Here is a 14,696-nt window from a genome sequence, read left to right as displayed (position 1 = left end):
TAACTTCAGAGTAGAGCAAGAGACTGCACCAGGTAAACACTTTACCCATCACTACCAAAAAGCTGTAATTTTATTCAATCTATTTTAGGCTGTTCATTCAATATTTGATTATTGTGCATTCAAACTAAACATACTCATTACCCATAATAACAGGATTTGCTATGCCAAATATACTTGACAGCAAATGCAAAGGGATAAAAAGTGAAATACTAATGGACTTTTTTGTGCACCTAGTTTCACCTACCATTATGGTCATCCTCCATGCCCATTTGGCTATCACATTGAGAGCAGTACAGTCCATTTACTATGTGATCCAGGTAAATGCTTTTCAACCCACTCAGTCCCTACTGAGGTGAGAGTCAAGCATGAAGGAGGGACATCATTTTGATGGGAGGAGTTCTCTTCCTAAAATGTACAACATGTTACAGTTGTGGCATTACCTCTTTACCTCTCAGTGCAAGAAATCTGGACAAAGCCAGAAATAATTGGAGGGGGGAGGGAAAAGGCCCCAAAATAGGGATAGTTTTTAAATATTGCTCCTATAAACTTAGAAAGTTGTTAGAATCACACGTTTTTAATTATTTTATTTTTATATACGATGTGAAGTCTGAAACTCAAATGTCTGTCGTTGTTTAGTATTATTTAGTGACTTCAATCCTCAATGATTTACCAGAAAAAAAAAACAAATTTTTTGAGGAACAAACCAAAAATATGAGACAAAAATCTGGACATGCTGCAGAAATCTGGACAGTTGAGAGCTATGGTTGTGGCTTCCATTATGGCCTGCAAATGAAGAGCACATGAATGCTACCATATGCAATTCCCTATGTAAACTAGATAACACTGCAGCTATGGTCATCCAACTCACAAGGGAACCACATCACGCTCCTCCTCCTGAGCTGAGCAAACTGACAAATATGGCATTACCCTGACCCACCCACAAGCTAATCAAATTTGGGTCATTTGGGACAAAAGCTCCCTCTTTTGCCATTAAAGCTGGACTCCAAAGTCTAATGAATTTCTTAAGTATTTTTATATCATAAAAATATGCACAGAAAAATGCTCTAAAAACAGTCACTGCAACACATCGCAATAAATATACTAACATAATATTCATACTTATTAACATATAAACTGTAGAAAACAAATACCACATGTGATGGTGTTACTCATGAAAATGTTATATAAAAACAGAGGCAGGGCAAAGGTTATTATGCCATCTAAATAACAATGCTAATTTCTTAACAGCCATCCTACCTTTCTATCTTTCTCTGTTGACCTGTCTGTTACCTGTCCGTTCATACATAATATCCTTTCATTGTCTCACACTCTGCCATTGCTTCTCTCAAAGGTGATTTTTTTTTTCAACTGTAGACTCAAATTTCAAACTGCGGTGGTGGTGCTGCGGTAGCATTGTCGCCTCACAGTAAGATGTTGTCCCGTTCGATTCTCAGCTAGAGAGTCTTCTGTGTGGAGATATGCGTGAGTGGGCGTACCTTCATTGAAGGTTGTGCGTCAGAGCTGACAACTCGGCACATAAAAATCTGCTGCCAATCATTAGCGGACCGGAGTTCCGCTGTGGCGACCCCTAACCGGGAAAAGCCGAACGACAAAACAACAACAAGACTCAAATTTCTAATGTCTTAAGCCTTTCATTTCATGGTTTATAACTTATTGCACTTTAATATGTTAAACATGAATGCCCATTTGGAGTTATTTTAAGTTTTTTATTTTCTTTTCAAATTCCTTGCCTCCCATGAATAGTCATATAGTATGTTCTTATTTTCATTTAAATAGTGACAGATCGTATATCCTATTCAAGTTTTCTCACCCTTATCTTAAACAAAAGAATCATTTAGCTTACTCACCCACTTGTGGGATTAATCCAAATGACGTTATCTAACATCTGCTGGACCACATGTGACAAAGTATTCTCCTTCTGAGAATAAAATAAATATCTATAAAATTAGTCAGTATCCACTGCAGCATCTTAATTCACTGAAAAATAATATTCTGTCAGTGTAGTTCCTTAACCTCATATTAAAACAATAGGCTTTCTTACATATGACCACTGGCCAGTTCATTCTACTCTAAGAGTCCAAACACACTTCTTTGAATTAACTTTTGCTTGTAGGTCATGCTTTCAACATACAGGAGGATCACTACATGAGGCCTCTGAGCTATTTTGAGGAGTCTTTTTACTTTCTCCAATGTTCAACCATGCAATTAGTATATATAAGTTAGGTTTGTAGTGGGTACAGGGATGCTAGCCCGCCCTGCAAAAAGGGTTACTTGTTCTGTGCAGGTGTGTTGTAGGTAAACTATAATCTAAATTAGCTGTGACGGAGTTTTTCATTTTCAGGTGATTGTGTCTTGATCATTCAGATGAGAAGCAAAACAACTGTATTTTAGGTAGGCTCCACAGATTTGTATTACATTGCTCTTACAGCCAATTAATTTAGATTCCTATACTAACCTTTTCTTCATCTGGTTCACCTTTAGTTTTTCCAGCATTAGAATGTAAATGCTATCTCTCCTTTTCCTGAAAAAAAGAATACACAAAATGATCATGAAACATTCAATATGACTTAAATGAACTGCATTTTCATAGCTAAAAGTAATTTGGGGCTGGAATCAAATGAGCTTAAGCTCTTCTGTACTTGGGATATACATTTCCAGTTAATGTTTTAAAGTCTTTTATTTAGAATACAAAATATTGCAAGAGCTCCATATTGGCAGAATTCACAACTCACAATTCAAACATAAATGACACTTTACAGAAATACAGAAATATTCTAACTGAAGAGAAGAAAACAAGGTTTTTGCATTGGATTCATGCATACACTAAACTAAACACAAATAACAGTAAAATTATTTTAACAATAGTGTGCATCTATAAGTTATATCCATAATATTATTTATTTCTGACATATCTCAAAGATCAGCAGCACTCATGACCTTGTATCATATATGACACAAACTAAACTATGAAATAATCAATTACAAAATATAATTTTACCATATAGTAATATATTAAAATACAAAAAAATCTAATCTCTATACAAAGTACAGGAACTTACATTCCAGACAAAGGACAGAACAAAACATTCTTTCTCTAGAACAACACTCTACAACAAGGGCAACTTATAAAACAGTGTAATAAGCAATACCTCATGGCTGGGCGTGTGTAATGCTGGATTTACTGGTGAAGCCCGAGTGATCAAACAAAGCCAACCGTGGGTAAATCCAGCATTGCCCACACCCATTCATGGGTTATTGCTATTATACAATGGTGTTTATTTTGTGTTGTGTTATGTTTGTGTTCCTGTTATTTAGGTTTTTGCTTGCTTTAGTTTGTATTCTTGCACTTTGTCTGAGATAAAATAGTCCACACTTTTAGTTCATGTTTATTTATTTTGTTAAAGGTTTAGGGGTAGTTTCAAAAAGTGCAGTGCTTGCATTTTTGTATATATGCTTTTTTTCTGTTGTTACATTTTTACAATTGTTAAATGTAGTTTAGTACATCATATGTTATGCTTTCACTTTTGAAAGGAGAGGTTGACGGAGTGTGGATTTGGCTATAACAAGTAGATTGGTGTTTCTGAGCTGAGGGATGGAGGACTGTATCAGGAAGCAAGACTCTGCGCTGAGTGCTTGAGGTACGATATTGGAGACTTGATTATGGTTTTGCTGCTTTTTCTCCATTTACAGAGGGACTTCTGTAGTGGTATGTAAAGTGTATACTTTAAAGAAATAGAGTTACAAGTCGGGAGTCAGGGTGGATCTGCTTTTATGAAGTTAATTGCTGTTCGGGCTGAGGGACTGAGTAGTGTATTAATAACAATAATGGGTTTTGGGTGATTCAGCTGCAATACTGCACACTTTATTATGGTTTTGGTGCTTGCTATGGTATGCTTTACTGTGTTGTTTTGTCCGTTTAATGTTTTGCCGTCACCACTGCATGATACATTAGTTGCCAGACATTTTCGTTAGTTTCTCTGGATTTACAATGTGCATGCTGGTTGGATTAGCCAATCAGCGTGCACGTTTATCAGCCTTGCCAAGTTTGCATTGTATAATATGGATTATTCTTAAGTACATAATAAAATCTTCTAACATTCAGTACTCTGGGATTTTCAGTTCACTAGTTACTACACGTAAGCAGACAGAGAAATTTAAAATATTTGCCTAATATTAAGGTGCATTATTATGATCTATTATGCCCTTTCTATATAATTTAAGCATATTTGTAATGTAAGCAATATAAAAGCAACTAATTAATTTCAAGAAAATGTTAACAGTGGTGAGTCTTCACACAGAATGTTGCTGCTTTAACCCAAATATCAGAACCATATCTTTAGCATCATGTGTTGTTACCCCCCCCCAAAAAAAACAGCACTAAAAACACTTATATGTTGACCACAGTAAGAAAATATCTCATTTGGATATGGTCAGAGAAACACGAACAAAATTCCTTGTAGCACGTGGAGTTTTAGCTGCTCTAATGTACTACTAGTTAAAGTGAAAAAAACTGTTGGATACTTTGAAATGCCTTTTTGTGTATATGCTAGAGCCATAACTAAGGTAGGCAAAGGTAGTGGCTGCCCCTGACACAAACTGTTATGGGGTATGATCTGTAGGTGCCAATTGTGTCTGAGTGCACAACCAGCATTGCTTTATGATGTTGAAAGGCTTTTGTGGCTTCACAAATAAATACCCACACTGCACTGGCAGTCATGGCAGAAGAGATGAACCTCTCATTGTATGGTGATTTGACTGTTGCAAGCTGCTCGTGACATTTATAGCAAGTAGCTTGCTACAGTTTCAATTCTGAGTTCAGAGGGGTGCCAGTTGCAGGAAATACACAGGGTATCAGATGACCTAGCTATGGTTCTAATATTTGAACAACAGCATGAAGCATTTCACAGCTTTTAAAACTGTTTTAATTTCCCAATGCTGTCCCATGGTAAATGTCATGTATATCTCTTTAGTGGTGCATAACAAAGTTGCCTTAATCCTGATAGAGTATAATCATCATGTTCCATGTACTATTTCTCTCTCTCTTTGTATGTATATATATATATATATATATATATATATATATATATATATATATATATATATATATACATGCACACACACATATAAAGAGAAAGAGTTTATTTCTGCAAAAGATGAAAAAAAGTGGATTAAAAGTAGCTTGTTCTGCATATATTAATTATTTGCCAAGAAAAGTGGAGAAATGCATGATTTTTTTATTGAAATGATTGAAACCTTGGAAGTGTCAGACCACATGGTTCTAATAGCGACTGATGAAAATAAATGTGAGATGATTTCAAATCTAATTACTTTTGCTATAACCTTGAAGCTTTCATTAGATGGTTTTGTTAGAGTTTAAAACATTTATTTTCACACTGAATGGTTTTCAGCAGAATTTGTATCATGGGAAGAACTGCGACAAACTGATGCCAGTTTATCCTTGCAGTGAAAGAATGAAGTGGTGAAAATAACTTTTTGAATTTCAAACAAATTTTATAACAACTGATACAAGTATTACAACTACAAGATTCAAGGAATGAACCTGTGAAAAATAGGGCCTCCAAAAGAAAGAAGAAGTGAAATGCGTTGAGTAAATGAAGTATAACCTTGTGACTTGACCTGGTTTGTCAACAAATAGTGATAGTATTGAAAAAAATGCATTATGTCCCCTCACAGCAGCAGCTCTGCCTGTTGGGTAACACTGCTTTATTGTGGTTCAATTTGGAAACATATTTTTAAATCAGTGGGTACTCTGCCAGCTTGCATGAACAGGCAAAAGGTACAGCAGGTTGAAAGGTTTTCTTTGACTATTACTTTTCATGAAAAAATGTCAAATAGCTGGAATGATAATAATAATAATTATTATTATTATTATTATTATTGTTAACTTGTCTCCATCTTGATCCTCAGATTCATGTCATGATCACGCACTACTACAGCAGTGCAAAATCTTTATTTTACTATATATATATATATATATATATATATATATATATATATATGTATATATATGCATTTTTGTGCAAATTTTATAAAAGTTTGTTCAGTGTTCGTCCTTTGTTTTGATACCTACCAGAGCTTAAAACTGGATTTCTCATGAAACTGTATTTAAAACATGTTCCTTTAGTTGCTGTTATTAATATTATCACTGTTATTGTAATGGAACTTTCCTTCCTTGGCCACTTCTGAAAATGGTAACTAGTAGCTCAGTTGGACTTTTCCAGTAAACAAATGGAAATAAATTAATAACTACATAGATAAACAATTATATTTTGATGGTATGACAGAATACCATCTAAAAGCTTAAAGTTTAAATTTTTGTTTCCTTCCCTTCCAATGTTTCTCCTGTAGGAGTAAGACTGTAGCTCTAATGAGAACACTACTCACAATACTCAGGGTTTACAGTTTTAAATTTAAGAACACAGCTAATGCAACAATCCTGATTTTTCAGGAAAGACTAAAATGGATTTTAAAATGGTCAACAGACTGATTACTCACAATACAGGGAAGGCTCCCAGTAACATACTTTGTTACTTTAAATTTATACAGAATCAATCACAAGAGTCAATGATAATTAAGTTTCTGTGGCTATTAAGTTAACTTTGCACAAAGAATAGTATTTTCAAGTTTATTCATTATATAGAAGTATGACAACTGATGCCATTTTACTAAATCAATGGAAATGTCACATTTCAAGAGACTCCTAAAAATCTGCTATATTTGGTTGTGTATACAATTTTCAGAAATTCCAAAGATTTAGTGCAAAAAAAAATCAGTTATCATACCAACACACACACACACACACACACACACACACACACACACGCACACAAGCGCACACACACACACACGCGCACACACACGCGCACACACACACACACACACACACACACACACACACACACACACACACACACACACACACACACACACACACCTGGATTCACTATCGTTCCATGCAGGACTAGTTTAGTCCTGCACAGAAGCGGCCATTGAGTAGCAGGACAGCAATGCGCCATGCATATTCATGAAGGTGCACTGCCGGAGCTCCTACATGTACACCGAGCATGTACGAGTGCAGGGGGTGTGTCTGAGAGCAGAACTTTCAGAATATACACACCCCTGCAATGAAGAGCAGCAGAAGGTGGAAAAGAATGAGCGAGACCGCTCATAGGTGTCCGCACACCCCCGGCAACATCCCCCCAAGTGTACAAGAGCAACATTTAAAAGAAATATGTATACAAACCATTTTTATTTATTTATTTTTTATAAAACCAAATAAATTTAACCATAAGTGCGTGGGTTTGCCCGTCACTTAGCTGCGGTTAATGGAGCTTAAACAACAGAAGAGGATAACAAGCAAGATATAGGCAAATAAAGCAGTACAGGAAGCAAAACAACTCGAACAAACCAGTACCACGAATCCCACCAGGCAGAAAGGCACTGTACTCTCCGTAAACTGACACGGAACACTACTGCAGACAAATGACCACTTCAGTACTTATAGACTGCTTCAAAATTTAAAGCACAAGTTAGACGAGCAGGAAAAGTTGAAAAATCCTTTTATTGCACCACAACGAGATAAAACACTCCAGTAACCACAAGCGCTTTCGCCCGTTCGTAACGGGCTTTTTCAAGTGTGTTAGGTTATTGCATCCCTCAATATTTAAACTAAACCAACCCTGCTCATGTGATTAAATTAATTGAATCATTACCATCAATTGAATGTTAGAAAAAAACACTTAAAAATGTATGCATTCTAAAAGAATGTAATTCTACTCTTTAAAAACATTAAAAGCTGTTGCTTTACTATACAATCTTATTATAGCTTAATAAAAAAGCAAAAGTACATATAACTAACTATAGAAAATCTTGAAATGTCACTTAATGCTTTATATAAACCCCTTATATACAAAATGCATTGCAAACCTATGTTAAAATACAGTACTTTCTTTTGGGGTACAATTAGCACCAGTTTTGATGCCAAAAAATCAAACATTTCTCATGTCCATTGCTTCTAAGGAGTGTGGAAAATCTTAAAATGCTACCTAATGCTTTATATAAACCCCTTGTATGCAAAATGTATTGCAAACCAATGTTGAAATATAATACTTTCTTTTGGGGTACAATTAGAACCAATTTTAATACCAGAAAATCAAACATTCTTCATGTCCATTGCTTCTAAAGAATAGTTGAACCAGTTAAAAAGCCGTAAATCACCAGATTCAAAGACATTGATGTTAATGTATCTTTGAACTGTAACAATGCAAAGGTGCTTCATTTGATCCTATTTCTTCTAGCTTTAAGAATATCACCTATACTTATCCCTTCATTTAGGCCTGGGTGCTTAGTTGCATTGAGTTTTAGTTGCCAAGTTAATTCTTTAATGCCAAGCATTGTCTCCCAGTCTCCCCCTCTCAAATCCTGTTTTACATTGTCCACTACAAAGAACTTTAATGTCATGTTCTTGCAACTGAGAGAGTGTTTGTAAAAGGCACTTGTTTCTTTCTTTGTTTTGATGTCATTAATGTGCTCATATATTCTGCGTTTCAATTGCCTCTCAGTTTTGCCCACATAAAAAGATGGGCATTTTTGGCAGAATCCTATGTATATTACAGCCGATGAGTTACAATTGTAGTTACCCTTAGCATACAACGTGCTTTTACATGAGGGGATGTAAACTTGTTCTTTGTTAATAAGATGTAAACACTGTTTGCATCTACCACATGCAAAGGTCCCTTTTCTTTTTACTACTAAACCTTGCTGCTTCTCTGCTGAATTCATATTTTGTTCAAATATTCCCTTCAAATTAATATTCCTTTTTCTGGTGAAGGAAATATGTTCAGGGAATAATTTGTTAAATTCATCTTGTAACGCAATCATAGGCCATAAATTCTTAATAGTATTTTCAATCAATAAGGAATCCTGGGAATATGTGTATACAAAATTCTTGCGCATATCACAATTTGCAGCATACTGCTTGCTAAATGATACTGGACCTGTTCCTAACAAAGGTTTGAGATCGTTTTCTCTTCTATGAACAATTTCATCCAGTATAGCCTGAAACAATTTAAGTGGGTAACCCCTGCTGTGAAATGCTTTTCTTAAAAATTCTACCTCGTCCTGAAATAGTTTGTCTGTACTACACATTCTGGACGCTCTCACCAGCTGTCCTTTAATGATACCCTTTTTGATATGCCAAGGATGACCACTATCAAAATGCAAATATGCGTTACAATGTGTTTCCTTCCTGTATATCTGTGAAGTAAAGCCTTTTTGGTTAGTTCTTTTCGTTAATGTGATGTCCAAATAATTCAAACTTTTATTACTCAAAGTGTAAGTAAATCTGAGAAAACAAGTAGTGTTCCCCAGATAATCAATAAAACTTAGAAATTGTTGTTCTGTACCTGACCATAAAATGCAAATGTCGTCCAAAAACCTTTTATAAAATTGAATGTGTTCTTTCCAGCTGGTATTATGGATGAATTCCTTTTCCCACTTGTGCAAGACTATATTTGCATAGGCAGTAGCGCATGGAGCGCCCATAGCCACCCCACTTTTTTGTTTGTAAAATTCTTCATTGAAGTGTATAAAGTTGTTATGCAACACAATTCTCATAAACTCCAGTATTGTGTTAACTAAATCACTATTTAGACCTGATTCCTTAACAATAGCTTCCCCAAACCAGTCCATACCTTGCTCATGCGGTATGCTAGGAAATAATTCAACAATATCTATTGTGATCATAAACAGGTTAGAATTATCCATTTCTTGGTTTATATTGGTTAAGAATTCCCAGGAATCTTTACAAACAAAATCTAACCATGTTACATATTTTTTCAAGTGGAAATCAATAAATTTACTAAGGGATTCAGTCACACTACCTGCTCCCGATACAATAGGGCGAAATTTTAAAGGAGTCAGGCCCTTATGCACTTTGGGAATACCAAAAAGTACAGCTGTTCTAGGTTTAGGTACAAGTAAAAAGTTGTGAGTTTTCTCATCCAAGAATCCTTGCAAAAGTAAATCATGTATATAATATTTAATTTTACTCACTGCTATATTGAGCTCATTCAACGAGCTAGGTTCGTAGATGCTAGTGTTTTGCAATATACCATAGATATAGTTCTCATATTCAAGCTGTTTCATAAGAACTATACCACCTCCCTTGTCCGGCTTCATTACTCTGGTCTTGTTTTTCTTTAAATTATTAACCACATTCTGCAAGTGTTCAGGGAAATTAATGGAGCCATTGTTTTTGTTTTTGGCTAAATTGTCCCTGAAAATTTTTTCTATAATTTCCTCAAACATTTTTAATTTAGGATGAACCGGGGGGTTGAAAGTGCTACTTCTAACAAGGGCAGTTTCATGTGGGGCTTGGTTTTTAAAAATTGCAGTTAGATTTAAATTTCTTACGAACAATTTAAGTTCAATTAAAAGCCTTGGGAGAAAAGCTGGCCTACTAGGTACAAATTGTAATCCTTTAGTAAATAATTCAAAAAAGTCTTTGGTGATATTCATGTCTGTGTAGTTGTATATGCTGAAACTGTCAAATGTGTGAACACTACACAAACCATGTTCACTTGCAACCATGGAGACCAGTATGTCATCGTTATTGGGAGAATTGTTGTAACTCAACGTCTCTTGCCCCATGCATTCTGTTGGTATTGATTTGATTTCACCCGTGGTCTGCCCTGGGGAAGTTGAAAACCCTGCTGCATATTATTGGCACTTTTTTGCGCCAATCTCTCACTTCTCCTAGGCATTTCATCATGGTTATAACCATTGCTTCTGTTGTGTGTAGTTACAGTCTCAGTGTTCTCAAAAATGTTTTGCTTGTGAGCTCCCCCTGCTGGGTATGCCCTCCCCTCCCTGTATTCCATTAGGTCCCTTTCTAACTTTTTTGTCTTCCTATCCAAGGCCTTAAAACAATGCTCATCTACTTCTCTGAAAGTGTCGTTGTATTTTCTTTTGTAACTTAAAAATCTTTCATCATTAATAATACTGTCATGCAATGCATTTAGTTCATTCAACAAAACATCTTCTTTTTTCGTGTAATCATCAACCATTAATTTTAAAACCTCAATTCCAGTTTTGTTAAACAAATCAGTGAGCTTGGAATGCAAAGTTGAGCCTGCAAAAGCGCTGTTAGGATATCTAAAACAGCGCAACCCCTTGGGTACACGCTCAACTTTAATGCATTCTTGCAAATAATTAATCTCTAACTGTGAGTTTTTAAAGGCATAAAGTTTATCTTTAAATTTCTCAAAATCATTGTCCAACTGCTCCAGTTGCAGATTAAAAGTACCTGTTCTGAAACATGGAAGCTGTTCCATCCAGTCTCTAAAGTTGAAATTATTGTCTGTGTAACCATAAGTGCGTGGGTTTGCCCGTCACTTAGCTGCGGTTAATGGAGCTTAAACAACAGAAGAGGATAACAAGCAAGATATAGGCAAATAAAGCAGTACAGCAATAGAGTAGTGGGCAGAGCACTCGCTTTACGAGCAGTCATTTCTAGTTTGAGTCCCACTGCAGTACATTCCATTTTCCATGTCAAATCACTTTATGACCAATAGTTTTAGTTGCATAACTTACTAAATAACATATATTTGTGAACTGGAGTACTGCATTAAATGCAGCAAAGTCCACAGATAATCACACATGCCCCATACAGTATATGTACACAGGACTGACAGATAAAAATGAAGCTAAAATGTGTAATGAATGATAACCCCATACAGCTTCCAAATCCCCCATCTCCCCAACAACCATTAGACATCACTGTCTAAATTAGTGAAGTGGTAAGTGAAAGTAAGCTGTAGTAAGCAAGTGTAAGCACTATTAAGCAATAGTAAGCAGGTGTAAGCAATTCGCATGCAGGTTAAGCAACTGAGAAGCTAACTGTGTTTAAGAAACTGTAACTGGGAGTTAGCAGTGCTTACCATCGCACAAACCCGCTTACAACTGCTTAAAAGTGCCTAAATCTCCCTGTACCGAACTGACCTTGTTTTGGCCAGGAACAAAATAAACAGCCTTTGCAAGTGTTGAACCCAGGACCATGCACCCTATAGGCCAAGTGATTTACCACTAAGCCAAGGCAGACATAATTAAATCTGATATTTCCCAAAGATATCATGCACTACAGTCATTTAACATTAGGGAAAATGTCTTTATATGTGTAGATGCATGTATATAGAAAGAAATAATAATATAAAGATATAAAACAAAACATATATATATATATATATATATATATATATATATATATATATGGATTCCATACACTTGGTCGAATTTCATTTAGTTGAAAATGATTCCAGGCATTGCACTTCACTGAAAGCTCACTTGATTGAAAGCTCACTTGGCCAAAGTTAATTTGGTCGAAAATGGAATATAGCCCCTGCCCCACTGCAGTGCAACCCTGGAGTGAGCATATTAAATAGGGAGGGTGTGGGGGACACAGCCCCCTACAATGGGGGGTGTGGTGGGCAAAGCCCCCCCCCACATAATGTATTCACTGTTATAAGAAGGTATATCCATTAGAAATGCATTATTATATATATATATATATATATATATATGTTCAGTAAAAACTATTAGCATAATGTGGGGGGCTACACCCCCACACCCCCAATGTGGGGGCTGTGCCCCCCATCCCCCCCTTATTTAATATTCTCATTCCAGGGTTGCACTGCAGTGGGGCAGGGGCTATATTCCATTTTCGACCAAATTAACTTCGACCAAGTGAGCTTTCAGTCAAGTGAGCTTTCAGTGACAGGAACTGCCTGGAATCATTTTTGACCAAGTGTAATTCGACCAAGTGTATGGAATCCATATACATACATATATATATATATATATATATATATATATATATATATATATATAGATAGATATAGATAGATAAAGATATAGAGAGACACATGAATCAGGGATACTGGTGAAGGTAATAGCAGGTAATGAATGCTAAATCAATGCCATACAGCAAGTAGTATATAAATATAAAAAATAGGCAATGCTAAGCAATGCACACCCCAGCTTACCAGGTGTAAGCAATGAGTAGCCTAGCTGAACATGTTTGCCCATTGGTAATGCCCTTTTAGCATTGTCAACCTTAGTTAAGCATGTTTGTCCATAGCTTAGCTTTTTCAAAAGCGGCCAATCATGGAAAAGTGCGGGAAATCAGTTATATTTAAAGCTGACAGGTGGGAATACATCTCATAACCTGTTGCAGCTTCCTCCTGTAGGCAAAATGGCAGGAGAAGGTATGTGCTTTTGAGCACAGTGCTGGGGCACCCAGGAGTCTAAGGTCATGGTAGGGCTCCTGGTAAAACACCATGATATGTGACTACTGAAGGGCCAGTTACAGGGCTCCCAATATAAAGTGGAGGCCTGGGAATGCCTCACCCATGATCTCACCAGTATAACTGGAATCCCTCAAACTGGTGAGCAGGTCAGGCATCACCATGCTGACCTGAAGTGGTAAAAGGGGGATCTCTTGGGTCACTGGATCCAAGAAGCCCGTCAGGAGGATGATGTCCCAGAAATGTGTAAGTACTAAATTTATTTACTTTTAAAAAATTGCCTAGCTGGTGTATAGAGTGGATAGGTATGGCTAAATATTTCACTATTCCTTCAACAGTTGCAGATGAGAGGGCTGTGAATGTCAAGGCACATGCAGGGAGATTGGCAAGATTGCATCGCTAGGCAGGTTAGTAATAATCTTGCATATACTGTCATAAGAAATAACTATAAAAGTAGTAGGAAGTCAATTGCCAGTATACTAACTGTATATCTCAACTGATGCACTAAATAAAGAAGGATAATATTGCAGGAAGAGTGTCATATAGGTAGTATTGAAATAAAAGTGTAACAGCCTGTCAATAAAGGTCTAAGGTCTGGGCTGCTTTGGTGTAGACTCTGATATATGGGAATGTATAAAAGTGTTGCAGTCTCTTACTAGTACTGTTGTATGAAGCACTTTTACACACACTCTGCTACATAGACAAGAAATGTGTAGGACATCTGTATAATACTGTTGTAATCACAAGGCCATATTGTACAACTGAGGAAGATGTACAAAACTGTGAAAGACACACAGCAATATTGAAATAGCACACTGCTATGTTGTAAAGTGTTGTATTTTAGCACACGCCACCATGGTTTGGATCATGGGAGTGATAGTAAGCTGTATGCATCATCATACCCCCAACTGTACAGATATTGCAGCCTGTCCTGATAATTGGCCCATATCTCCCGCCTGTCACCCTGTTCCCCTGGCAAATCAGTGTAATGATCCCACATGTATAATAGCCAGATAATGGTAGAAAAACAATTGTCAGTCCCCCAAACTGTCAGAATATGGCAGTGAGAACAAAGTGTTACTCTAGCAACTCACCAAAATGTTATGAGAATAATGTGCTAATAATCTCCCATCTCATTCCCCACTTTGGTAATTTACGACCAGGGTGTGTGCACTAACAGAGTGAGGCGTATGTGCTTAATAATAACCTGGGATCTGGTGATATGTGTGGCAACAGTCATAACAGAATGCTGTTCCTCACATTTGTGTCTTAGACCTCTCTTTCTTCCTTGCAATGTAATGTATCCCAGGAATGTTGTGTAGAGTGTGGAATGTTGTGCTTAGAACCAATATA

At 36.4% G+C, this 14,696-nt stretch overlaps 1 protein-coding gene across 2 annotated transcripts in view; it reads right to left on the bottom strand.

The window, feature by feature from the left end:
• LOC122798822 (ubiquitin carboxyl-terminal hydrolase 47-like) overlaps positions 1 to 14,696 on the bottom strand; it is an 831,248-nt gene that overhangs the window by 67,896 nt on the left and 748,656 nt on the right. For both annotated transcript variants that reach the window (XM_044067947.1, XM_044067946.1), the window contains exon 9: positions 2,477 to 2,542. In XM_044067947.1, coding sequence (XP_043923882.1) covers positions 2,528 to 2,542 — 15 coding nt within the window. In that variant the 3' untranslated portion in view covers positions 2,477 to 2,527. The remainder of the gene's footprint in view (positions 1 to 2,476; positions 2,543 to 14,696) is intronic.

This window comes from Protopterus annectens, chromosome 3.part1 (assembly GCF_019279795.1).
Source record: "Protopterus annectens isolate FY-2018-M chromosome 3.part1, PAN1.0, whole genome shotgun sequence".
Lineage (NCBI taxonomy): Eukaryota > Metazoa > Chordata > Ceratodontiformes > Protopteridae > Protopterus > Protopterus annectens.
This window is presented reverse-complemented; position numbering and strand designations above follow the sequence as displayed.